General features: G+C 42.9%; 2 protein-coding genes across 5 annotated transcripts in view; one reads left to right on the top strand and one right to left on the bottom strand.

Moving 5' to 3' along the window:
- BCCIP (BRCA2 and CDKN1A interacting protein) overlaps nt 1–14191 on the top strand; it is a 29964-nt gene extending 15773 nt beyond the window's left edge. The window contains exons 8-9 of one of the 4 annotated variants that reach the window (XM_003277778.3): nt 1930–1998; nt 13790–13908. In XM_003277778.3, the coding sequence (XP_003277826.1) occupies nt 1930–1998; nt 13790–13908 (188 nt within the window). Of the gene's footprint in view, nt 1–1920; nt 3474–13789 lie in introns of those variants that run through there. The other 3 variants (XM_030805573.1, XM_030805564.1, XM_030805560.1) reach the window with 3 other exon arrangements.
- Nucleotides 1–27406, bottom strand: part of DHX32 (DEAH-box helicase 32 (putative)) — a 59438-nt gene that overhangs the window by 2999 nt on the left and 29033 nt on the right. Inside the window, exons 5-10 of the mRNA XM_030805538.1 lie at nt 20279–20651; nt 14639–14881; nt 13206–13305; nt 12956–13114; nt 2409–2600; nt 1516–1665 (exon numbers count right to left, since the gene is read on the bottom strand). Of these exons, the coding sequence (XP_030661398.1) occupies nt 1516–1665; nt 2409–2600; nt 12956–13114; nt 13206–13305; nt 14639–14881; nt 20279–20651 (1217 nt within the window). The remainder of the gene's footprint in view (nt 1–1515; nt 1666–2408; nt 2601–12955; nt 13115–13205; nt 13306–14638; nt 14882–20278; nt 20652–27406) is intronic.

The following is a 27406-nucleotide window of genomic DNA, read 5'->3' as shown; positions in this document are numbered from 1 at the left end:
AAGGACAAGGATTTCTGGTGGCTGCAAGGTCGGCTGTCAGGGCACTACCAGGAAGGGAGATGGTGCCACTGACAGCCCCATGCCACCTGCTGGGGTTCTGTGATCCCAGCCAACTGTGGAAACTGTTCCTAGTGGTGGCTGAAGATGTATTTAACTAACCCGTGGCTCATAAAGGCCAGAGAGGATTTTGTAAGATCTCTATTTTGTCTGTATGCATACAGCAAGGATGTATGTGGCCCCATTTAATCAAACTAGGCAGAAAAAAACCCACAGTATAAATTCCTCTGATCTATGAAAATATCTCCTATTTTATTTAATGATAAGAAAAGGATTACTACCAGGTTGATTTGGGACTTAATTATGTTACAGTTAAGCTCATCTATCTACCTTAGCTGTAACTTTTATATTAAAATTCAGGCATGTGGGTGAGTTTGAAGTTAGTCTTTCTGGCCACCTGTAATTACTTAAGATGGACCTGGGAATGTACATGGCCATGGCACCATGGACAGAAGACCCTCATTTACCCTGTCCTGTCCACTCATGCCGCTCAGAGCAACCAGAGCACGTACTTAGTGGGTGTCACCCATTCAGCATGCCCTCAAAAGAGGCCACCAAATTCCTGTGTACCTTCTGGCTCCACTGACAACTTTTTCTTCTCAGCTTTGAAACACTAACTCCCTGTTCTTTATACAGTTCTACTGTCTTTCAAATTGCTGTCATATTTTTCACACTACTTCACATATTTTCCCACCATCTTTCAGAGCAAAGGAGGTAAAAGATGCATCATGGAAAATTTCAGAGAGGGACCTCACTGGCTGCCCTTCATGGGTGGGTCTAGCCTCTGCCACGCTGCTTTGCCCTGTTTGCCCTCCTCTTGTTTCTGTCTGCATAGCTTCCAGTTGACTTCTGGTACCTTCCTGTGACAGGTAATCTACCCACTGCCCTTCAGGCATACAAAGGACTTTGTGGTTGTGCTTTGACATGCGCCATTCTCTTCTCTCGACACTCTCTGCTCTCCTCTACCAAGCTGCGTCGGCAACTCTGCAGCCTCCCCTCAGCACCCCAGCCTATTCTGCACCAGTATCTGGAGCTCTGCAGCCTCTCTGCATGCACGTGGTGAATGTGCCAGGATACGGAAGGTGCACAGCACAACTCTGACACAGTGGGCATGTCGAGGTGGCTGTTCCTTGTCTTCCTCCGAAGATCCATGTATGAGTCTGTGTCCCCCGTCACCATGCCCCAAGCAAGCTTGCTCTGAAGGCTGGCTGAGTGGAGTCCTGGAGCTCTGGAAGTACAGGCCCGCCATAGTGGCACACCAGAGCTCCGTGGGAGCAGGCAGACTGAGCATCTCCCGCTTTGCAGACGCCTGTGGGTGCGTTTAGGGCCTCAAGTGCCATTGCATTCAAGTGGCTAGTAGGGCTAGAGAAGAATGTTTGATGAATAACTAATAAGGACTCAGACTTATCTGGGGAAAGGAAGGTGGAATTAATAGGTAGTTTCTAAGCATTCACTTACACTCACTGCTAGAATTCAGAGTTGTGTCTTGGTAGGCCTTGTAAATGCTGATGAGGGTAAAGTGATCTCCTTCAGGATGTAAAAATGTCTTCCAACAAGTCAAGGCAACCTCTTCTGCTCCATGTGGCACATGTGAAAAGCAATTTGGAGCTTTAAAATGAAAAAGGTCACATGGTTAGCAATAATGAAGACATTTTATCTTAGCCTAACATGCAGAGGGGAGGGGTCACGACTGTTAGTGGCATGGCTCCTGTCTTGGTTCTCTGAATAAATATGTTATCCTTGTTTACTTAGAAATCTCAGAAATTTCGAGTGAGTCATCTTAATCCTCCCTCTCCTTTTGTGTGTGTGTGTTTGCTTTTCTAAGGTCAACTGAATGTGGTTAATACCCTGCTTCTGTTCCAGCAGGAGCAGGGAAGCCTGAGGTGCTCAGAGGGCCAGACACAGGAAGAGGACTGGAACCAGTTCCGATACAGCACAATGGCTGGCCTGTTCCCCAGTATTAGAATAAAGTAAAACATACAAGCCAGGATGGATGAAGCCAATAGGAAATAAAAAACAAGCACACAACATTATTTGGGGAAAAACACCTCTAGTGACACGTTTTCTTCATCTGCACTGATTATTTCAGCAAAGGAAATCCAGTATGTTTTCATACATCTGACGTATAAATTTGCTGAACTTTTAGTTTTCTTAATATTAAGATTTTTCATATTAAGAAAATTTTCCTTTTCTAACCTATTAAAATACCTCACTATCATTTCAAAGGGTTAAATGAATTGATCACCATCTCTGCTATGTGCTCCTCAAAATATAATTTCAAATGGATTCGATTTAAATCTATACCTAGTGCAGATTTGCAAAAAAAGAAAAGGAATAGTCATTAAGGATACCTGTTACCATGGCAGCGATTGTTAACACTTCATCTACACAGTCAAATTCACAGGACGCTAAGATAGACTTCGAGAGTTGTGGATCAAGAGGAAACTCTGACATGATGATTCCAAATTCAGAAAGATTGCCATCATTATCCAGTGCTGCCAGATAATCTAAGTCTTCCAATGCCTGCATCAAACTTTCTGGTGCTAGGAAAGGAAAAAATAATAACTTAAGAGTCTCATATGGCTAAGATGAAGAAACAGGTACTGGATTTTTCCCTCCTGCATGAAACAAGCAAACAATGGACAAAATATGTGAAACAACGGTTTGCAAGACACCAAATACCAGGGAGTGAAGGACAGCGATTCTTGAGAGGGCACACTCAGGAGGGGAGCCCTGTGATTGTCCAGCTCATGCTCCGAAGAGGGTCCCAGCTGCAGTGTGCATGCGGGGGGAACCCAAGTGGAGCCTGCCAGCCTCCCTGCAGTAGGAAAACAATGCCAGGGATCCAGGGAGACTAAAGTGGCCGGAACTCGCGGTCACAGTACTGGAGAGAGACACACAGATCTAAGTCAGGGGCCAGAGGGAGCTCCCTCAACTAGTCAGCAGAGCCCCACTGATCAGTGCATGTGTGTAAGGAACCACCTCAGGCCAGAGAAAGAGCCATGTGAGAGGATTAGAAGGAACAGTGGTGCTGACACAGGACCTAGGGTAGGGCCTGTTCCCACCACCCAAGCTGGAAAAACCTCATGATTTGTGGGGCACTGGGTAGAAAACACAAGTGAGAAACCCTAGATGGGCACTGCCACCTGACACATCTATACAGCAGGACCCGAAAGGATCACACTGCATCCTAGGACAAAGCTCAAAAATACCTCTGGGACTACAAAAATATTCAGTGCCCAACAAGGTAAAATGTACAATGTCTAGCATACAGTAGAGAGGCATGAAAAGCATGAAAATACATTGCATAATACAGAGAAAAATTAATCACAACTGACCTGGATCTCAGATGCTCAAAATAGTAGACAAACATGTTATTTCCCAGTGCAAATAAAGAAATAAAGATAGCAAGCTGATTCTCCCCATCTCTTTCTTTTAAGTTTATGTAACATCGATAATGATGTGGTATTATATATGCTCAATCTTTACCAAAGTTTTTAAAAATCCATTTATTTAAAGAAATATATTCTCTTTGTGGAATAAGGCTATATATAGGTTGGTGCAAAAGTAATTGCGGTTTTTGCCATTCCTTTCAATGGCAAAAACCACGATTATTTTTGCACCAACCTAATATTTATTAAATAAATACATGTGTTTTGTCCAATCTTCTGGTTCCTGGTATAGCAATAAAGGTCACACACTGAAGCAAATCCCATAATAGAAAGCTGCTGTATTGTTATACCCCCAAACTGCAGGATTTATGAGCCACTAGGTTGCTTTTGTCTCAGTTCCAGTAAGTGCAAGGTGGGCGGGAGCTGAAGACTCTGGGGACCTAAGAAGCGCTTGAACCTGTCTGCTCCTGGGAGTTCAAAGTAACATATAGTAAAAATTTACTTATGTGCCGTCTAAACTTTGATCATTAAGCTCTATGTCTAAATTTCAGGCAAACTGAGTAGCTCAAAAACCTCACTTTGGGAGGCCGAGGCGGGCGGATCACGAGGTCAGGAGATTGAGACCATCCTGGCTAACACGGTGAAACTCCATCTCAACAAAAAAAAAATACAAAAAATTAGCCGGGCGTGGTGGCGGGCGCCTGTGGTCCCAGCTACTCAGGAGGTTGAGGCAGGAGAATGGCGTGAACCCAGGAAGTGGAGCTTGCAGTGAGCCGAGATCGCACCACTGCACTCCAGCCTGGGCGACAGAGCAAGACTCCATCTCAAAAAAAAAAAAAAAACCTACTCACAAACTTCGATTTGATAAAATTCCTCCATTCCTGTCAGGACAACTGGAAGACATTAGAAGCCACTACTGTGGGCTGGGAAATGACTCAGGGAAGCTGCGATGCAGCCCACCACACCTCCAGTCCTGCTGGAGGACAGTGGAGCCAGCACCAGATATAACTTCAGCCTGACACGCCCACCACAGGCAAAAGATCTGCTACTGGGAGTGAGGGGGCAGTGCCAAACCACCCAAGGGAAATCTGCAGGGAACCCAGACATCCTCTGGAGGACTGAAGCAAGGCTTTCATCCTTACCTTGGGGCAAATATGTTGAATTTCCCTATTATTTCTGAATGTTTTCCCATCAAGATTTAAAACGGAGCAGAAGCTTATGGCTTCTCAGATATTCCTGTCCTGCCTGGGTCCTGACATACAGCATTACCGTCTTACTTGTTCATTCTTGGAGACCTTTGGACTAACCATGACCTTGAGAAGTCACAATCATGGGAAATAAACAGATGGGCTATTCAGAAAAAAAGTTCAAGACTTCTATCAGTGAGGCATGACATGAAAGGTAACAGCCGATCTGCTGGAGAAGGTACAAGAAGCAGCATCAGAAATAAGCATCTTAAACAGAGCAGGAAGGGGCTGGAGTACAAACTTAATTACTGAAAGCTTTTGAGAAACCAGTTTCTATAAATCAGCAAAGCTGCTGCATTATAAGTTAAAGGATCTTTGGCAATTGTCCCTTTAAGCATCTGGCTTGACAGCCAGGCTGTGTCCCCAAAGGGCACCTACTATTCATTTTTACACCCTGGAGTTGAGTTGGCCGCACAGAGTTAGTAACATAAATGACTTCATGATTCTGCTCCTGGTCCTACAACAGAAAAGGAGAGGATGTTCTTGGGGTTTTATTATATTAGAAAGAATGAGTTAATGAATGCAGATTACACAGGTGAAGGAACATTAATAAATAACTAAATAGGATTTGCTAATATTATATTCTGCATTTTATCTCCCCAGTGTGGCCCATAAACTTGTCTTAGCTAAAAAGCAGAAGAGTTTAGATGGGGGTTCTTTAGGGCAGTGCTGCTTAAGTATAATCCATAGTAAGTAACGCTAACAAATGGAATAGAAGTGTTTTAGTGTCAGGCCTCTTCGTTCTGGCAGTGCAAAATCAGACTGCTTTATTCTGAAGGCAATTTCGAGATGAACCAAACATCATTTTTATTAAGCTCGCTTGCCAACGGCAGCTGTACTCCCTGTAGAGTAGCTCACTGCAAGGTCACGCTCCTCCTCCACTACCATCACTCTAAGTAATGTGAAGGGCTGTCATTACAGTATTTCTTCACTGTTCTGTGTGTCTGTTTTCTGTGGAACCCCAAATGCCAAGCTCCAATATGTGCCTGCATTTTCATTCCTTGGCATCAGTAGAAAACCTAGTTACAAAGAGGTCATTAAACTGCAACCAGCAGAGGAGGAGCTGATGCAGTGCTAACTCCGAGCTGAGCACAGGCCAAGTGGAGTCCAAGGCCACGGCAGTTCCAGAGCTGACAGCGCCACGCAGCATGTTTCCCCTGTTCTTATAATGCATGCCAACTTCGTAGATGTCAGATGGTAGGAAGGCTCGGTTGGCTCCCAAACCCTCACAGGAAGTCTGTCTACTCAGGTGCTCAGGAGGCTTCCGTCCAGCCAGGTCTCCTTTGTTACAACAATCTTTGGCCTACTTTCTGCCTAATCTGGCAAACATGGCTCAGAAACACTGAATTTCCTCTCAAGGTAGCTGGCATTATGCAAATGTATGCCAACGTATTTATATGTACTTTCCTACAGGTAAAAGTTTTAGTCTGCAATTATTCCTGGGAATATGCATAGGAGAGAGAGCATCATGCCTTCTCCTGTCTAAAGTGGACATGTATTTCCATGAGAATAGGGCAGGGGGTTCTCCTGGTAACCAGTCCCCAAAGCCAGGGCCATTCCCTCTCCTTCCACCACACTCCTTAACCCCCTTTCTGCCCAATAAGAGCAGAGAAGTAAGGCTGGATTTGAGTCATTAGAGTTGGAAAGGATGTTAGAGATAGAGTGGCCTCCATGGTAAACTGAAGAAAAGCATTTTCAACTCCCTGCCCACTGGCGGGAGCCAAGATCCTTGTGCCCAGCCTTGCCCTGGGCAGGGCTCTCGGGTAATGGCAGTATCCCCACTGCCCTCCCAGTGCCACCCGCACCGTGAGGCAGGCGGAGGCCAGCTCCTCTGAGCTTAGCTGTGCCTGAAGACCTCTCACACGCCAGCTCTGCTCCTGCCTGTGACATGGAAGGAAACACACGCAGACCTTTGACAGCCACAGGCACCTCCCGATCCTCTCAACTCTCCCTGCATGTCACATCACTCCCATCGCCCAGGCCTCAGAAAGGACTAAGTGAGGAAGAAGGAAGCCGAGTTTGTCTCCCATGCGTGACTGCCTTTGCTCATGTTCTAGGGAAGACTGTCGGCCTTCTAGAAGGCACCCGTCTAGTCAGTGTTCCTCAAGCATAAGGGCATTGGGAAAGTTCTGCCACTTCACAAATTACCAACGGTCCCCACTCCCAGTAACTGTTCTTACAGCCAGGAAGCTGGCCCCAGGTTTTTGTAGTGGTGACTAGCTGAAGACTCTCCCCACCCTCATACCATTATAGAGAACTATCTTTAAACAAGAGTTGGCATTGTAGTTAGACAGTATGGAACTGGCAGCCCCAGAACAACCTAGAAAAATCAGGAAAAAAATGCATAGGTTTTAAAATGACCATACAATGGGTGTTTTCCATATGAGTAGTTAAAGGACTTTATGTTTGGTGTTGGTTCATGATTTCCTTATAAGGGTGAGGCTCAAATTATTATTTGCTCTCAGTCTATTTTGAGTATCTTGTGCTATTGGCACTGGCAAGGCTCTGGGCAGGCACACGTCTGGGACAGCCTCACTCCTGGCCCTTCTAGCATGGATGGTCTCATTTATATGTGGAGATGCACATGTAAATCAAGAATCCTGCTCTACTGGAAATGCACTTTTACCTCCAAATTGTCCCCTTTTATAGGAACTGTACCTTCACTTCCATACTTATAGGACAGGATTTTGTGCCACGTGACAACACCACATTATCACTACTAACCCCAGTCACAGGGGACTGGTTCAGGGTGGGCAGCTTCTCAAATGGAATCAATGGCTCCCTTTCTTGGGAGTTTTCAACTTTAGACCAAGGGAGTTTCCAGGAGCTGACATAGCAAATCATAAAGCTTAGGGCAGAGAGCAGCTAAGACTCTGCCCAGTTCCTAACAGGTCATGAACTAGTACCCATCGCGGCCTGGGGGTTGGGGAGCCCTGCATTAATGTATATACACATTTACATAAATGGACAGAGAGGAATGCAGTTATCACTTAGGAGGGCTGAAGGAGCAAATGAAGTTTCTGTTTCTGATTTATTTTAGGGTTGGGACTTGGGCATTGTGTAAAGGAGTCCACAGGGGGAGACTCTATACATTTGCATAATGCCAGCTAACTACTCATATAGAAAACACCCATTGTATGGTCATTTTAAAACCCATGCATTTTTTTTTTCCTGATTTTTCTAGGTTCTGGGACTGTCAGTTCCATACCATGGAAGGGAGGGAGGGAGGGGAACCTAGAGATACAGAGACGAGAAACTAAAAAACTTGTTTTGGATTTCTTAAGATATCCCAGTTCCTTTATCATAGTTCACTTTTTCCTTATGCTAGTTTGAGCTGGATTACTAGTGCTTGCATTCAGAAGAATTTAATATATCCACTACAACATAATACATTCTATAACAGAGTGCATCCAAAGTGCCACTGGAACTTCCAAATGGTAGGGACGAAGCCTAGGGAAGAACAAAAAGAGCTATACTCACATAGTACCTACTGTGTGCCAGGTACATGCATTAATGCAGAGGTCCCCAACCTTTTTGGCACCGGGGACCGACTTCATGGAAGACAATTTTTCCACAGACCAGAGGGTAGAGAGGATGGTTTTGAGATGATTCAAGCTCATTACATTTATTGTGTACTTTATTTTTATTATTATTACACTGTAACATATAATGAAATAATTATACGACTCATCATAGTGTAGAATCAGTGGGAGCCCTGAGCTGCTTTTCCTGTAACTAGATGGTCCCACCTGGGGGTGATGGGAGGCTGTGACAGATCATCAGGCATTAGATTCTCGTAATGAGCGGGCAGCCTAGATCCCTGGCATGTGCAGTTCACAATAGGGTTTGAGCTCCTACGAGAATCCAATGCTGCCACTGATCTGACAGGAGGCAGAGCTCAGGCAGTAATGCTCACTTGCCCCCACTCACCTCCTGCTGTCCGGCTCAGTTCTTAACAGGCCACGAACTGGTACCCATCGCAGCCTGGGGGTTGGGGAGCCCTGCTTTAATGTATATACACATTTACATAAATGGACAGAGAGAAATGCAGTTATCACTTAGGAGGGCTGAAGGAGCAAATGAAGCTTCTGTTTCTGATTTATTTTAGGGTTGGGACTTGGGCATTGTGGAAAAGAGTCCACAGGGGGAGAAACTGAAGAATGAAGAGATGGTGTATACCCTAAGACTCTACAATGTCTAGGGACTCTGGGGAATAGCATTAAGAGTTGGCTCTGAAGAGGACAGGGAGGAAAGCCTTCTGCTTCACTTAATTTCACAGGGACATGTTCCCAAAACCTGGCATTCACCTGACTCCCACTCCTTTACACTGTACATGGCAATTTTGCATACACATCTCATTTGTACCTCTAAATAACCCCAGGATACAAGAGGGCAGACACTCTACCCTAATTTTACAGATGAGAAAAAAACAAGTGACTTGCCAAAGCCACATGGCCACCCAGCTGTTTTGTCATATGTAAAGTGAGGTTTTGAACTTGGGCCTTCTACCGGCAGTGTTGAACCTGGCACCTGGCATGCTCTGCCAGCACAGCTGATGCTGGACTCCCAAATCCAGTGCTCTTGCTGTCATCTACCATGGCTCTTCTTGGCTCCGGCCCATCTTGGAGGCAATCTGGTGATGTCTTCTAATAACTGAGGTCATTATCTGCTTCTCACACCCACTAAAACTGCTCTTTGTAGGACCCTCTGCAGCTCAGGGCCCCTGTGGTGCAGAGCTCAGGCAGGAGTCACTCAGACGATGATGACTATGCTATAGCACTTACTATACACCAGTCACTTTTCTAAGGGGCATGCATATGTTAACTAATTTATCTTAATAACTCTATGAACCAATTGCTTTGATTATCCTCATATTCAGATAAATGAAGTGAAGCAATGAGAGTCCTAATTTGCTGAATAATACCCTACTAGTGACTGATGGAGCCAGGCTTGGAGCCCTGGCAGCCTGGCCCAAGAGCCTGCGCCTTTTGGCATAGTCCCCTCAATATCTACCCCAGTTTGCCCAGGGTGGTATCTGTTTCCACCTTTCATCCCAGCTTAATCATTAACAGCATTCATGCCCCTGTCCCATGAGGTTCACAGGGAGATGGTCAGTTTGTCTGAATTCATCACAAAATAAACAGGTTCCATTAAGTTAAATTGCTGTTTTGTTTTGTTTTGTTAGCAGGGAGGGGTCACTCCTGCTAAGCCACAGCCATCTTTCTGCCCGGACTGTTGCACTCAAAAACATCAGCTTAAATGATAAGCCATATAGTTACCAGGCCCACAAGAGCCTAAACGGCTTCAGGAGCCAAAAGTACTTCCATTCTGGGCCCTTAAAAACCTCTCCTGGATTTTGTTTTCACTTTCTGTAACATTATTTATTGCTTCCAAAATCCTCACACACTGGTCCTGGAAAGTTGTTTTGGCATGTTTGTGTCTCTTTTTCACACCCCCTCATCTGAGTATAGTAGTAACTTTTGTGTAGCCTTTAAACAGATAATAGCGTAACCTTCATTAACTTAAAAACCTAGGCTGTGGCCTCCTGGCAGTCATGCTAGAATATCTGCTCGACTCTCTGGGCTGTTTGGGCAGCGCCAGTCCTGCCTGTAGGTGTCAGGCGCTGCGGCAGAGCTATGGGGAGGGCCACGTGAGGGCCGTCGGCAGCCTGCTTCCTCCCATTCTCCTCTTAGTATGTGTAAATGTTGAGTACATGTAAATGTTATATATAGTATAGTAAATGTTACTTTAACATTTAAAGATCATTTTATAAATTCCAAAGCCAAATCTTGAGTTTCCAAGTGATTTACAAACAAGCGCATATACTTCTCTAGTATTCTTACAAACTGGGCTTTTAGTGTGGTAAATACTATTCCAGAAGGTCTTGATGAATTGGTTTAGGAATCCTCTGGTGAAAGATCTGCACCATCACAACAGATGACACCATTGTAGAATCTTTTCTCTTTTGAACCAGGGTCTTGCTCTGTCGCCCTGTCTGAAGTACAGCAGCACAATCATAGCTCACTGCAACTTTGAACCCTGGACTCAAGTGATCCTCCTGACTCAGCTTCCCAAATAGCTAGGACTACAGGCATATGACACCACACCTGGCTCATTAAAAACAAAACAAAACAAAACAATTGTAGAGATGGGGTCTTGTTATATTGCCCAGGCTGGTCTTGAATTCCTGGCCCTCAAGCAGTTGCTCCCACCTCAGCCTCCCAAGATGCCAGGATTACAGGTGTGAGCCACCATGCCCAGCCCTGCAGAATCTTTAATTCCTCTTTTCACCAGTGCCATCCCTGGCCTCTGCAGCCTTTGACTTTCTTTTCTTTCTTTCTTTCTTTTTTTTTTTTGAGACAGAGTTTTGCTCTTGCCCAGGCTGCAGTGCAATGGTGCAATCTCGGTTCACCGCAACCTCCACCTCCTGAGTTCAAGTGATTCTCCTGCCTCAGCCTCAAGTAGCTGGGATTACAGGCATGCACCACCATGCCCGGCTAATTTTGTTTTTAGTAGAGACGAGATTTCACCATGTTGGTCAGGCTGGTCTTGAACTCCTGACCTCAGGTGATCCACCCGCCTTGGCCTCCCAAAATGCTGGGATTAGAGGCATGAGCCACTGTGCCCAGCAGCTTTATTTTCTTCCTGCATTTTCCCGTTTTCATGAGGCGCTGCCTTATCTAACATGCCATGCCTGTTTGTGTTTGGGTTCACTTTTCTTTTCATAATCCAAAGAATCATAGACCATACCAAAGCCAGTCATCTGGCCACTACCAAAATGAGTTCTGCCTCTGAATACAAAGATGACCTCTGGTGTAGTCTGGTACCTTTTGGCTAGTTTTTCTCCAAATTTCTATCTAGGTACCACTGCCTTCCCAGGGTAACAGCAGTCTCAGGCCATCTGTTTCCACTGAAGTGGTCGGCTGGTCCTGAGGCCTCCTACCCCAATGGACAGTGATTGTGTCATTCAGGATGGAGGTCAATTGTCAGGCGGCCAAGGAAGAAAAAGAAAACTGATTTTTTAAAAAGAGGTCCAGATCAGGGGAATTCAATTAACAGCCTGTAGCCTAGTTATGCCAAATTCATTTTCACATGGTTCATGCATCCTGAAAAGGGTAACAAGTTTGCTGGATTTGCGTATTTCAATTATAAGTTGAATTAAATGCAGCAGCTGCAAGCATCTTTTTCTTTTTTTGCTTCCAAAACAATGAGTCAGAGTTAATCCATAGTTATATTTTCCCCAAGCACAGCAGAAAAGTTATGTGTGTATTGTCAGGAGACAAAAATAAATTGTTACCCTAACCCTTTTGTCCCCCAGTTATCAGCTTTAAGCCTCATGGAATGAGCAGCACAGAGGGTGACCATCGAGAGAACACAGTGAGATAGTTTGCTTTTAAAAATACTTGACATCATCAAGCCTGCCTTTTCTTCTCCCTGCATTTCTAGTCCACCAAACATCTACTACCCTGAGCAAGAAGATGCCTAGGAAATCAACAGGTGGTGATTCCTGGACTTATGAGATGAACAGTGGGACTGGAAGAGCAATTTTCAAAAATGAAACCTATCTTGTTGGGGCTCAGGACACACCACCCCAAAATATGACTGGAGGAGACTAGAATATGCCACCCCAAAATATACTTCTCTGGCATATTTTGAGCTGGTTATTCTGAGAAACTGCAGACATAGGAGTAGCTCTGAAAGGCTGTCACTTTGTAAAAGCAATCTACATCTACAGAGGAAATCTACGTTAATAAGTGTGGTGGCTTGCACCTGTGGTCCCAGCTATTTGGGAAGCTGTGGTGGGAGGATCACTTGAGCCTGGGAGGTGGAGGTTGCACTGAGCTATGATCACGCCACTGTACTCCAGTCTGAGCAACAGAGCAAGACCCTGTCCCCCCCACCCAAAAAAAAAAAGAAAAAAAGACAATTCAAGCTGCTGAGAATTCTTCTGCTGATTCACCCTTATGCTTCCATACTCCACATTACCCCACTCCTTGAGCCCAGTTCCCCTGTGCTCCAGTGTCCAACAGCAGACACATTGCTCGTGTCAGAACAGATATTTCCTAGAGGTTTGTGGGGTTTTAAAAATTACTTTCAGAGAATGTTTACCTCTAGCGGGAAAATGCTTCAGTCCAAACCAACACCCCCTCCATGCTTGTGTGCACTGCCAGCATCATGTGAACTCAGGACAGAATGGGCAGGAGGAGAGAAGGTGAATCTTAGCCCACATGCCTGGCTGACATGGGAGCATAAGGCTACCTGGTCTGTTCATGAAGTCACAGTGGCCTAGGCCTGCAATGTCTATCCTCTTCATAAAAAGCACCATGCTTGTTAGGTTGGCTTCCTGCATTTCTGCAGGCTTAAGTGGCGTCATGTCTTTGGAAGCAAATTCTTCAGTGTACAGGCAGAAAAATTTTCCTAAAAGACACCAAGAAAAATGTCTTTAATATTTCTGGGTTGCCTGCATACAAGAATTGACAACATTTAGTATTTGTGTCCACAGCACTACCTGAAGAAGATGAGCCAAGAATCTGCTTGCGTATCTCTGCCTGGCTCTGGCTGATGGGCTGCATGACGAGCGAGTTTGCTCTTATTCTCGGGTTGTACACCTTTAAGTGGAAAGACAGCATCCTTAGTGTCAGATACGTCATGATTTAGTAGGCTCATTGATCCTGAAGAGAATATGCTGTTTGCAGTAGTTTACTCCATGAAATGCACTGCCACGGACTCATTTTCTTTGTACAATATTTATTATTGTTTCACTTGCCTTGAGATGGAAACTGCAAGTGCTTTGATAAATGGATTTAAAGGTTGTCTGCTTTCACTGTGGCTTCAATAACTATGGGACCTCTGTGTCATCTGCTGAAATACTAGCACTGTCACTTCTCAAAGCACTGTACTGGTGAATGATAACATATCTTCATATGCCACACAGAGAAAGGGTTCTCACCTGATAGTGCCATGTTTCTTTATAGTTTTGTTCAAATCAACCAGGATCTCGGTGGTCTCACCTTTACAACACATACTGAGAATTCCAATCATAACAGCTAATACAGAAACTGTGTATGGCACTAACAATGATTTTCCTTACAGGTGGTTCACGGGGGCAAGTGACAGCCCTGGTTTCTCTGAAGGCTGGACTAATTCAATCAAGATCAACTCTAAGTGATTTCCAGGGAACCTTCATGACTGCTGGAATTGCTCTGTCATAATAAAGCAGGGGTATTTAGGAGGCTCATAGTCTCCTGGAGGGATAAAACATCTCAGCACCTAGTAATGGTAAATTAGTCAATATTTGTTAGTTTCGTTTGAGATCTCAAATGCTGTGATTTTCTGAAATCTCAGTGTCTTTCAGAGTTTGAGATACCTTGTTTTCATTTTTTCTAATTTTTAATTTAAAAGTAATAAAGAATATTTTGTAGTGATTAGGATGAAAATTTTATCATGTCAATTATAAGCCAAAATTTGCTAAAATTAAAGTCGGTATACTTGAAACAAGTTTCTAGTAAGTTCTCTGGGGTAAGATACTAATTACTCTGTTAAAGGGGCTATCAAAAAAATCCAGTAAATTGTTCATAAGAAGAGATCAGTTTAAGAGTCAATTTGCTTTGCTAGTACCTTAGCTAAAGAAAAAATACCATTAAAGATGACTATCACCTTTATGCTCTAGTAGTTGAGTCTTTCCTCAAAACTTTCTCCTTTGGCAGCTCAATCAATTTAATACATTTCCAAACTTCCGACATGCTAATGGAAGACAGTAATATGTGATCAAGACTTTTGTTACCGGCTGCAATAATTCTTCTTTGCACTCATGACCAAATTTAACGAATCCCCAGGTCACATAGTTCATCCTCACTTCCTGATCAGTAAAATGGTAGGAAACTGAGAAACTAGTGCTTGACAATTATCAGCAGTCTGTTTAACCTACTCAATAATAATTACCTTTCTTCTTTCCACACCCACATCGATAACAAATTTGACTGAGTTACTCCAGATCAAAAACTCTCCAGAGCTAGTAGTTAACACCACTCTTCTTTGATAAACTTGGCATCTTTTTTCTGTTTCATCGAGTGGCTTGAACAATGAACATTTCTCTTTTGGATACAAAGGAACAACAACCAGTTCTCCAAGATCTGGGTTTAGGTTAGATCCTTGATAGACAATTTCACAGACTTTCTCAATATCCTAAAGAAAAAAAATACCCATGAAAATAAAATACAATGCAAACAACTTTACTATTAAAAAAATGTCTGAATTACATAAAATTTTAGGCAATACTACATAACAAATACAGGGAAAGAAATCCCTGTGTTGCTACCTACATGTATCTTTAAATAAGGAAAGATGCACCTAAATGAGAAAACGTCTTTGGGGAAGTTAAATGTAATTTATATTGTTTTCCCATTTAATTTTGTTAGATTTCACTGAAAATCTAAGTAAAAAAGATGACTTCCCACAACTGCCATAGTTTTTACAGCTCAATTCCATTCTCTAGGTCTCGAGCTTATGTCTCTTTCCTTTCCATACCATTTGTAGAATGGGATTGAATTAACTCAAGGGTTTTGTAGGAAGACAGATCCATCTAGAAAAATAGCAAGGTATCACAGGTCACTGAGAACTAGGTGAGCTGTGCTTGTTTCCTGATCTGCTAAGTAGCTCCTAGGAAGCTGGGCAGAGGCCGCTCCATGGGGTCCCACATCAGCTAGTACACAGGTACGGTCCCTTTCTTGTGCTTCCTTTTTCCACATAAAACTGATTTACTTGGGGCAGATTTTTTACCGAGCAAACAGCATGGCTGTTGATCCTAACGAGTGAAAACTTGCCAATTGGAATAATGAGAACAAAACGTTTTCTCCATTCTTATAATTCTGATTACTTCACTTTACTCCACATATTAAGGAAGGATTGTTTAGAAATTAAAAGGAAGGCCTGGTGTGGTGGCTTACGCCTGTAATCCCAGCACTTTGGGAGGCTGAGGCGGGCGGATCACGAAGTCAAGAGATCGGGACCATCCTGGCCAACATGGTGAAACCCTGTCTCTACTAAAAATACAAAAATTAGCTGGGCATGGTGGCATGCGTCTGTAGTCCCAGCTACTCACAAGGCTGAGGCAGGAGAATCACTTGAACCCGGGAGACGGAGGTTGCAGCAAGCCGAGAGCATGCCACTGCACTCCAGCCTGGTGACAGAGCGAGACTCCATCTCCAAAAAAAAAAAAAAGAAAAAAAAAGAAATTAAAAGGAAAAGAATGAGTACTTGAGCTGAGCTGCATCCCCTGAACCTGGCTGCTGCTTGGCCTTAGGAGGACATGCATTCATCCCTTCCAGATGAGTCCATCAGGCAAGCTTCTCACTGGTGCAACTTAACAGCTAACCTGGATTTGGAAAGGGAGATTTGATTCCAGTGGCCCATTCATGAGTAATTTCCTATCAAGATAAACTTTTTTTATTTTTTATTTTTTTTTTGAGACGGAGTCTCGCTCTGTTGCCCAGGCTGGAGTGCAGTGGCCCGATCTCGGCTCACTGCAAGCTCCGCCTCTCAGGTTCACGCCATTCTCCTGCCTCAGCCTCCCGAGTAGCTGGGACTACAGGTGCCTACCACCACGCCCGGCTAATTTTGTTTGTATTTTTAGTAGAGAAGGGGTTTCACCATGTTAGCCAGGATGGTCTCGATCTCCTGACCTCATGATCTGCCTGCCTCAGCCTCCCAAAGTGCTGGGATTACAGGCATGAGCCACCGCACCTGGCCCAAGATAAACTTTTTATGCACTGAAATATTTACTTTTATTCTCTTAGAAGATGTGGGAAAAATAATTATGGCCACTAATTCTTTATTTGGTTCTAGTTGCTAAAACTTTTTAGTCATAGGTGAATTCTTCGGTCTAATGCTCTCTCACTGAGCTATTTCGGCTGCCTTGTAAGTTGGTGCTAATGTTGAATTTTGTTCCAAATGGCAATAAAAAAGAATTTTTAAAATCTTCAGAAGGGAAAAAGCAGAGCAAAACAGAAATAGATAAATAGTTTAGGCTCCTCAAGCACAGCTGATACAGGGCTTTAAGGCCATAATCTGCAGAATTTGGGGCAGAAAAGCTTTAAAAATTATGCATCTGGTACTTCAGACAGTTTGTTTATTCATTTCCTTGATTCTTATTCAATGTATGTGGTTTATTTACATATGCATAACTTTCCTATAACTACCTGCACAGTTACGGAACACAGCAACACCCACTGAAGGACGATATCTAGCAGACATCTAGCTCACCGAAAATGAAAGATCCACAACTGCATAGAACATTTCCCAGGAAAACCTCCAACCTAAAAACACCTTTATGATAGTTTATTACTGCACAATAATCTGGCTACATATTATCATAAATCTCAATGTATGTTTTCTGTTTATTTCATATTTTGTCTTCCGGTGAAAAGACAGCTAGGTGATAGGAAACAACATGCTAAACTTTCAGGGCTCTAAGTCTCAATTAAGTACCAAGACACACGGCCGCCTGTGAATTACAGAGATTAATTCACAGCAGGTGTGGTGCTAAGCAAGCGGTTGGAGAAAATGTGACACAACTAAGGTAAATGTACTGCTGTTTCACCAAAATGTTTGCGAGTATTTCTGTAATTTAAAATATACTTCTTAATATAAAAAAATGGCAGGGCTGGGTGCAGTGGTTCATGCCTATAATCCCAGCACTTTGGGAGGCCAAGACAGGAGAATTGCTTGAGGCCAGGAGTTCAAGACCAACCTGGGCAACATAGTGAGACCCCCCCCCCCACCCCGTCTCTTCTAAAAAAAAAAAACAAAAAAAAAAAAACAACAAACACTAGCTGGGCATACTGGCACACACCTATAATCCCAGCTACTTCGGAGGCTGAAGAGGTAGATGGCTTAAGCCCAGGAGTTCGAGGTTACACTGAGCCAAGATCACACCACTGCACTCCAGCCTAGGCAACATAGTAAGGTCCTGTCTCTAAGTAAATAAATACAAATTTTAAATGACAATTAATACATTTGTATTAGACTGGTTGAGTTTGTTTTCACATAATATTTTAGTGCTATGGTAGGGTTTAAAGCTTTATATAGAAATCAAGAAAGCATCAAATAGCATGGGGGGAGATGATCAATAGCTGTTAGCACTGATTTTGGAGCAGGACAAATCTTTCCAAGAGACAAATCCCAATCCATAAGAGATGAGTATCTTAATGAGGGATCCTGACAAAAATAGTAAAAAAGGAAAGTCCATCAGTATACTGAATGGTGTTCTGCTTGTTAGGCAGTAGATGGGGTGTGGAAAACCAGATAACACCTGTGGAATCCAAGGCTGAAGCAGGAGAAAGAAACCTGGTGCCCACGTAAAGTCTGCTGAAGCCAGCCCAATGTCAGTGGCTGGCTTGCTGCCCCACCCACAGGGCAGGTTGGCTGCTGAGCCTCTGGACAATGAGGAGCTCACCTTTAGAGGGTCCAGTGCTCCGCCTGGGTCACAGAGGCTCAGAATTACAAAATCCTCTGGTAGCTTTCATGGCACTCTCACTTTAAGACTGCAAGACAGATGGTTTCTTAATAGGAATGCCTTTCCAGCCTGCCTTCAGGTGAAATTACATCTTTCCAAGTCCTGTGGCATTTACAGTTTCTACTACCAGCCTGGATAATGATGCATCTTCTAAAGTTGACAGTTCAAAAATCACTCTACTATTAATTATAGTTTATATTAAACTTATAAGAATCATGTACTCTAAGACCATCTGCACCTCAGTTCTGTTATGAGCTTTATTTTCCAAGATCCAAAATCCATTTCCAAACCCATTTTGGAATTTTTGCTTATCCTGACTTGAAGGATTACACCCATCCTATCAGTCTTAATTGCATTTTTTTCTTGCAGAAATATATTTCCTGTTTTTTTTTTTAATTTTTCATTTTTTTTTCTAGAGACAGGGTCTTGCTCTGTCACCCAGGCTGGAGTGCAGTGGTGCAATCATAGCTCACTGCAGCCTCAAACTCCTTAGTTCAAGCAATCCTCCCACCTCAGCTTCCTGAGTAGCTGGGACTACAGCAGGCCTTAGCCACCATGCCTGGCTAATTTTTTAATTTTTTGTTGAGATAGGGTCCTGCTATGTTGTCAAGGCTGGTCTCAACCTCCTGGCCTCACGTGATCCTCCCGCCTCAGCCTCCCAAAGTGCTGTCATTACAGGTGTGAGCCACAGTACCCGGTCCACGTCCTGTTTTTCACCTGGCAATTCTGACTCTCAAACATATTAGATTTGCCATTCTTCCCTTCCTTAGGCTTCATCTGGTTATACTGAGAACCACCAACTGTTTTTATGAATCCTATGTCTCCGTAATTATTTTATTATTTTCCTCAGGACTTTCTTGAATATCTTGAATCATGCAGGATGAGATGATAACAGAATAAATCACTGTAACAGGCAGATTTGCTATTCAAGAGAATGTATATCATCTACATACAAAAAATGATAAATACGCAGTCATATTGAGGTTCTAGAAACAGATAAAATTTAAGAAAACTAAAGTTCCCAAAGCCAGAAGGAGCTGTCATCCTTTATGCTTTGAGTATAAAATAGAATAAATACTTCTGAAAGTGTTTCTGAAATATGTGGATTTTTAAGAAAAGGCTCTGACAGACAGCTGAGCCACTTATCTGTTCAGCTGTGGCTCAGCCTACATCAAATAATTTCCTTTTTGGTTTCTGTTTAATGAGTAGAACCACTACATATTTGGGTCATGGTCTAAAAACTCGTGCTTCTCCTCTCTGCGGGAGAAGACAAGGAAAAAAGGCCAGGCAATTAGTCTCCGTGAAGAGAGGTCTAATTCTGGAGATCCTGGAGGCTTTTAGATTCAGCCAACACAGTAGTGGGGAAATAGGGCCAGTGTAGCTGCAATTTTAAAAAAAATGCAACCCCAAATGGTACCTTGGCTGTCTAAAAGCAGTAACAGAATGGAAATGATGCTTGATTGCACATTTCCAGTCACTCTTTTAAAGAGATGTTTTAAAAAAAACTGAGTTAAAGTTTTTTTGTTTCTTTTTTTTATCTTTTCAGAATGGAGCCCCAGTCTAGGGAGATGACCTTCTCGGGTGAGCTATATTTTCTGCCCATACTCCACTGACTATCACAGGACTGCTTGTGGGGAATGTTGTGTTACTTAACTCTATGGTGAGTGCTTAGGTCCTATCTCCAAGAAACACACCTGCTCATAGGGAGGCAGCGGAGAATGTCAGGGGAGTCGGCATTCACCTACTGTACCAAGAGACGACAATTCACAGCAAGCATAAATAGAGCCAGCTTTGCCTTTGGGGCAGCCCACTCTCTGGCCTGAGCCTGCTGGAGGGAAGTTGGCTCTGGAGATCATATCTAGAGACTCCTCACCCATATTTTGTTTTCAGAACTGCATGTGATTTTAGAAACACTTCCTGTTCTCCTTTCAGCACAGGTTTTATTTAATGAGGTGTGATGAAACCAAATATTTAAACAGTTAATTAGCAAACTGAAACCTGTAAGTTATTAAAAGCTTCCCAAATGAAATACCTTATTACTCTGTAAGGTTAGAGTATCACTTACTTACTTGTTCACAGGCCAGAAAGACTACAATGTCACCTTTCTCACCCGAGTGGTGAATTTCAAAGATAAGGCGTAAAATAGACTCAAAAGAATCCTTTTGAGCCTCACTAAGGTACACAACCTCCACAGGGTGTTTATTTTTCACTTCTATGAGAGGCACGTTTCCATAATAAGAATTGAGTTTGCTGATGAGGTGAGGTGAGGAGTTAATTATGAGCTTCAGTTCTGGTCTTGCTAGTAAAACATCTTTAAGAAGTCCAAGTAACACATCAGTTGCAATGCTTCTTTCATGAATATCATCTAAGATGATGACCCCATAGCTACCCAAAAAAGGATTGGACATCATTTCTCTTTGCAACATATCATCAGTACAATACCTATAAAGAAGAAACATTAAGTTAGAATATTCTTATGCTAAGTCAAGCAAAAAACTTCTAACAAGAAAAATGCCTCTCCTATGTTCATTTCTCTAAATCAGTAATTCTAAATTTTTACTGGGGCCAAAATTCCTTTAAGTTGATACAATCTACAGAATTATAACAAAAAAATACAGATAAACAAGATTTATACCCCGTTTGTATATATTCATGGACTGCCCCCTACAAAGACCATTCTGAACCCTAGGTTAAAGACCTCTGCCTAAATGTTTATTACAAATATTAATAAAAGCCTGCATCTAACTTTTGTTCTGAGCTTTATACATAAAAAGTAGTATCATAAAACACCCTAGTCAGTTTTTCCTCTTGCATTCATCAATGAAAGAATTTTGAATAAAATTATACACTTTTCAAGGAAAGGATACAAGAATAACCATCCTGGCTCAGGCTCATGGTCCAGCTAGCCCACTGTTAGGACAGACACTATTATTGGTGATTCATTGTGAGAGACGATATCATTAAGATGTCATCCAAATAATAAGCAAACAGAAGGATTTGAAAAGTAACCACCTATTTAAGGGCAGCATGAAAACTGGCTAGAATTCCTGGAGTAGGTAGAGGTCATTAGTGATTTTAGTGGACTTTTCCCATACTTCTTGGGATGATTTTTTAAAATTAAAATAACCACCTATTAGTCACTAAGCTTAATGAAAATAACTTTTGGACACTATTTACATATTTACCTGTATTATTGCTTGAAGAAACCAATCCCATATTTTTTTTTTTTTTTTGAGACGGAGTCTTGCTCTGTCACCCAGGCTGGAGTGCAGTGGCGCAATCTCGGCTCACTGCAAGCTCTGCCTCCCGGGTTCATGCCATTCTCCTGCCTCAGCCTCCAGAGTAGCTGGGACTACAGGTGCCCGCCACCACTGCGCCACACCTGGCTAATTTTTTTTTTGTTTTTGTATTTTTAGTGGAGATGGGGTTTCACCGTTAGCCGGGATGGTCTCGATCTCCTGACCTTGTGATCTGCCCACCTCGGCCTCCCAAAGTGCTGGAATTACAGGCGTGAGCCACCTGCCCGGCCCCAGTCCCATATGTTTTTTACCCATTTAAGGTATTTACTTTTATTTATTCTCGTACATGGCAATTCTGAGATTGCTATCCTTCCACAGGCCTGCCTGCAAGTTTAGCCCTTGGCTAGCATTTGGGAACTTAGATTTGGAGAGGGTTCTTACCATTCCTAGAACTGATAAAGAGTAGTTTGCCCTGCCTGTAATCCCAGCACTTTGGGAGGCCGAGGCAGGCGGATCACAAGGTCAGGAGATCGAGACCATCCTGGCTGACGAGGTGAAACCCCGTCTCTACTAAAAATACAAAAAATTAGCCGAGCGTAGTGGCAGGTGCCTGTAGTCCCAGCTATGCGGGAGGCTGAGGCAGGAGAATGGCGTGAACCCGGGAGGCGGAGCTTGCAGTGAGCCGAGATTGCGCCACTGCACTCCAGCCTGGGTGACAGAGCGAGACTCCCCAAAAGAGTATTTTGCTGTGCCTGAACCATTTGTACAGGCAATATGGTTTATGCTGCACATGTGCTTTCCTTCTGGGAGTCTGGAATATTGAAACATACTAGGCAGAGGGTGCCTCTACGGCCAGCCCTCAATAAAAACCCTGGGCACTGAGCCTGAGTTTCTCTGGTAGGGCACCATTTCATGAGCTGTGAATGAAGTGCACTGTTTGTGACTTACTGGGCGAGAGCTCGGGAGCTTGCGCCTGGGTTCCTGCAAACTTCGTCCCATCCACTATTTCCCTTTGCTGATGTTGCTTTGTATCTTTTCTATGCAATAAACCTTAGTTATAAGTAAACGATATGCTGAATCCCATGAATCTTTCTAGCAAATCACTGAACCTGGGGGTAGTCTTGGGGATCTTGACACAGTCCTCAATTAACCTCTTTCAAGGAAAAAAAAAAAAAAAAAGAAGGAAACAAACATCTATTAAGCTCCTAGTGTGAGCCGGTCATTAAGCTGGTGCACACGTTTCTCATTTAATCTTCAGAATAAATCTTCAAAGTAGATATTGCTATCCCATTACTATGACTCATTTATAAATGAGAAAACTGAAGTTCAGAAAAATTCAGTACCCTGCCCAAGGTCACAAAGCCAGGGATAGAGTCAAGATTTAAACCCGGATAGTTGTTCTATCTGTTGTCACTGTCAAATTATAAAGATTGCTTCCTTGGCCTTGTAGCTTTGGTGATAAAAGTCCATGTTCTTCCTCTCTGTATCTTTATGAGATCAAAGTGTATGCCCTCTGCCTTTCTTTTCATACAGGTTGTCATCCTGTGTCTTATCAAATGAGCAGTGATAAATTGATGATTCCTTTCCTCAAACTTAGAAAAGAAAGCATCTTGAATACTACAGTATTATACTTTGTGCAAGATGCCAACAGATGCATTGAAATCTAGTTTTCAATTTTTTTTTTTTTTTGCTGAGGTTAGAGATTTAATTTCTAATGTTATCTCTGTTTCCTTTTCAGCAAAATTCACCTAAGCACTGATAGGAAGTAATGCTGCCCCATAAGATTGAGGAGGTATATGTGTTATGTAAATATATCTAGGCTTAATTAAAAAAAAGAGAAGATGGTAACTTATTAAAAACTCCAGTAGACTCATCCAGCAGGGCCTAGCCTTCCAGATGTTTATATAAGGGAACTGTGAAGGCTCAATCCTAAAACTTACTATACAAACCCACATTTTTCTGCAGTCCCACCTACTTGGGAGGCTGAGGTGGGAGTTCACTTGAGCCCAGAAGGAGTCCCACATTACAGTGAGCTATGATCCCACAACTGCACCCCAGTCTGTGCGACGTGAGCAAGGCTGAAACTCAAAACAAAGCAAAAAAAAAACCTACTTTTTTTCTATATAACACAAAGATATATTTCTGAACTTTATGGTAATGAGATATTGTGTGTATACTTTAAAAAGTGCTGTTAACTAATAAGTATGTAAAAAAAATAGATACACTACCAAGGTTTCAGGAAATGCAGTTTATATCTTTGAATTAAGACTAAATTTCTAAAAGCTAAGACTATAATAAAGTTTTATTAATATTTATATTTTATAAAATTATATAATTGAGTTTAACCTTAATGAAAATTTGAGAACTTTCCAGTTCCAAAAACAGAAAAGACCACCATTTGACACTGTGAGTCACTTCTATGAGATATCTTGATATGTAGCTCCTAAAGACTATTTTAGGTATATAATATTCAGGTATTCACTGTTTCAAAAAAGGCCAGAGAAAAGCTTAAAGAAGAACAAAGTTGTTACATAAAGCATCCAAAAAATAGTAGTAGGCTTAAAGAGAGTTTACTAATTGCCTATGATGTGTTTGATAGATACTAAAGGGTTACCAAAAAAAATGAAAAAGACAGTATCAAATATAGACTACTGCCTTCTATAATCAATGATCAATTTTTTTTTTTGAGATGGAGTCTCGCTCTATTGCCCAGTCTGGAGTGCAGTGGCGTGATCTCGGCTCACTGCAAGCTCTGCCTCCCAGGTTCATGCCATTCTCCTGCCTCAGCCTACCGAGCAGCTGGGACTATAGGCACCTGCCACCACTCCCGGCTAATTTTTTTTGTATTTTTAGTAGAGATGGGGTTTCACCATGTTAGCCAGGATGGTCTCGATCTCCTGACCTTGTGATCCACCCGCCTTGGCTTCCCAAAGTGCTGGGATTACAGGCGTGAGCCACTGCGCCCGGCCAATCAATTATCAATGTTAAATCCTCTGATTTAAACAGCTATTCAATCTGAGCTTATTCAAAATTATGGCTAGCATACCTCTTCAGGAAAATCAATCTTGTTCTAATCATAATTATAAAAATATAATTATAAACATAGCTACCACACACATACACCATGCATCAGTTACATAAATTGAATAGTCCTCACAACAACCCTCAGAGCAAGTGTATTAAGCATCCACATTTTTCAGATGAGGTGACTTAAAGCTCAAAGAGGTTAGGTGACTTCTATAAGGTTACAAGTGAGTAAGTGGTGGAGACACCATTTGACAGCCATGTTGCCTCCTCTCCAGAGCACAGAATACCAGGAAGAAAACAGGTGTTGCTTTATTTTATCATAGGGGTCTTTTCAATAGCTCTGGCCTCTTTCCTGTGACTCAAACCCTGTTTACCACAATGCATCAGAGTATCTTCTGACTCTGCGCTGGTTCTGGGGGCATGTCACAGTGGAAAAGAAAGTACAATGTTCAGAAACAAGAGTAACTGTAAAGTGAAGATATAAAAGCAATGAAGAATAAGGCAGCCCAGCAAGGGCAGAAAGAAACAGAACCTGCAAAACCTGTCAAAGCAGGAAGCTACTCTCTACCTGTCTCCATGGATGCCTTTGTACCTCAGCCCACCACACCTGAAGCAACTGTCCCTCTTAAGAAAGGAACGCTGTACACAGATTGAAACTAATACATACTTTAATATATAGTATTTCCTTGGGGTGTCAGAATTGAATGCTTGGGTTTTCACCATAAAACAATCCTAAGTCCAACACGTGACAGATGTTTAAAAGGTGAGGCGTGTCTAACAGCATTATTAGATTTCCCTACCATTATTTATCTTTGTGGCTTTCCATATTAAGAAGTATCTGAGGCCGGGCATGGTGGCTCATGCCTGTAATACCAGCACTTTCGAAGGCAGAGGCCGGCAAATTGCCTCAGCTCAGGAGTTCAAGACCAGCCCAGGCAACATGGCAAAACCCCATCTCTACTAAAAACACAAAAAGTTAGCCAAGCGTGGTGGTGCATGCCTGTAGTCCCAGCTACTTAGGAGGCAGAGGCACGATAATCGCTTGAACCCAGAAGATGGAGGCTGAAGTGAGCTGAGATCACGCCACTTCACTCCAGCCTGGGCGACAGAGTGGGACTCTGTCTCAAAAAAAAAAAAAAAAAAAGAAAAAGAAAAAGAAATATCTGATTCCATATTATGACAAAGCTCTTATAATATTTCATTTTAAAAATGACTACATTAAAGAGTCCTTTTAAAGGGTTTTCAAAGTCTAGATGGTATTAAAGATACAATATTAACTTTAGAACCTAGTCAGAGCCATCATTTAATTAAAAACATAATTCTAAGGGCTACTTTAAAATGTCAAACCAACCAACCACAAATCTGCTTAGGGATCCTTAACCCTTTCAGGGTCCTATGTCTTGTCCTGTCCAGCCTTTAACTAGTTTGTGAGCTCCTAAGAACGAGAGGTTTTTATGTTTCTTTTGTACCACTCACGTACAATTTACACAATAAGTAATTTATTAACGACTCAGAGACATAATTGTTATAATAGCAGAAGGTAATATATCTTCAAGAAGTTCAAGTCAGAGTGCTGATGGTCTAAAGACTTTCGCCTATGATTTGACACTAGCCTGAAGACTGGCTTCTATTTTTGAAGATAAACATTTGAGGGAAAGTAGCTTAGTACAAACCGAATGAGCCCCATGGGCTTTCTTTTCTTCTGGGACAGGGTCTCACTCTGTCACCCAGGCGAGAGTGCGGTGGCACCATCACAGCTCATGCAGACTTGATTTCCTGGACTGAAGTGATCTTTCCGCTTCAGCCTCCTGAGTAGCTGGGACTATAGGCATGCACCATCACACTCACTAATTTTTGTATTTTTTGTAGAGATGAGATCTCACTGTGTTGCCCAGTCTGGTCTCAAACTCCAGGGCTCAAGCAATCCTCCTGCCTCGGCCTCCCAAAGTGCTGGGATTACGGGCATTAGCCACTGTGCCCGGCCCCATGGGCTTTCTGAATGGAGATAAGAACCGCACCAGAGTGCAGTGCTAGCTGGGACAGGGCAAAATCCCTTCCACTATCCAATTTACCGAACATCCTCCTGGGGATAAGCACGTGAGACACTAGGGATATGAGTATGTGAAAAACCATCCCTGCCCTGTTACAGTAAAGCAGAGCTTCCCCAACGCTGTGCATGGCACATTGTATGCCACAGAAATGCGTTAGAGAGGTGCAGAAATACTGACCCCGAGATACTTAGCTACTTGGCTCTTGGAGTGCACAGGCAGTGCCTGGGGCAGCTGAAGCCCATGGGATGGTCAACTCTGGCTTCAGGCACCTGTGACCATTTCCTTGAGGTACTGTATGGATACTATCACTTTCTATGAGGGCTGTAATATAAAAGTGCTTGAGAAGCACTAGCCCAGAGCAGTGGTTTTTCCAGTCTCTTTTTCCTTTTTTTTTCTTCTTTCAAGCTCTTGGAAATCTTTCTTCAAAGGAAATCTCATAATGAAGCTAAGCACAGAAGAGATACCACAACTTGCGGTAGCCACAGAGAAAGCTCCTTGGAACCTAGAAGACTCTGCAAAGTACAGTTTGAGAAACACTGGTCGAAGCTGCTATGATGCAGGCTGACACCAAGTTTTCCAGAAGCCCCACAGAGGGTTTTCTAATGTATATTACTGGAGGGGCAGGGAAGCCTTCCTGGAGTAGGCGGCTGCTACACTGCATGCTGAGTAACTAGGAGGAACCAGCCAGGCCCGGACATGCTGAGCACAGGTAGGGGCAGGTGTACAGGCACAGGGTGTGGAAGCAAGGGGCACACAGCGTGCGCCAGGTGTCCATGTGGCTTGCACACAGGCAATGGTGTGGACCCTGCATAAGGCATAGCTCCAGAAGCACACACTTAAAGGTTCTGAGGGGCCAAGCAAGTTGTTAACTTTTTCCTGG

Source organism: Nomascus leucogenys, chromosome 3 (assembly GCF_006542625.1).
Source record: "Nomascus leucogenys isolate Asia chromosome 3, Asia_NLE_v1, whole genome shotgun sequence".
Classification (NCBI taxonomy): domain Eukaryota; kingdom Metazoa; phylum Chordata; class Mammalia; order Primates; family Hylobatidae; genus Nomascus; species Nomascus leucogenys.
The sequence above is the reverse complement of the archived record's forward strand: the minus strand, read 5'-3'. Positions and strand labels throughout refer to the sequence as shown.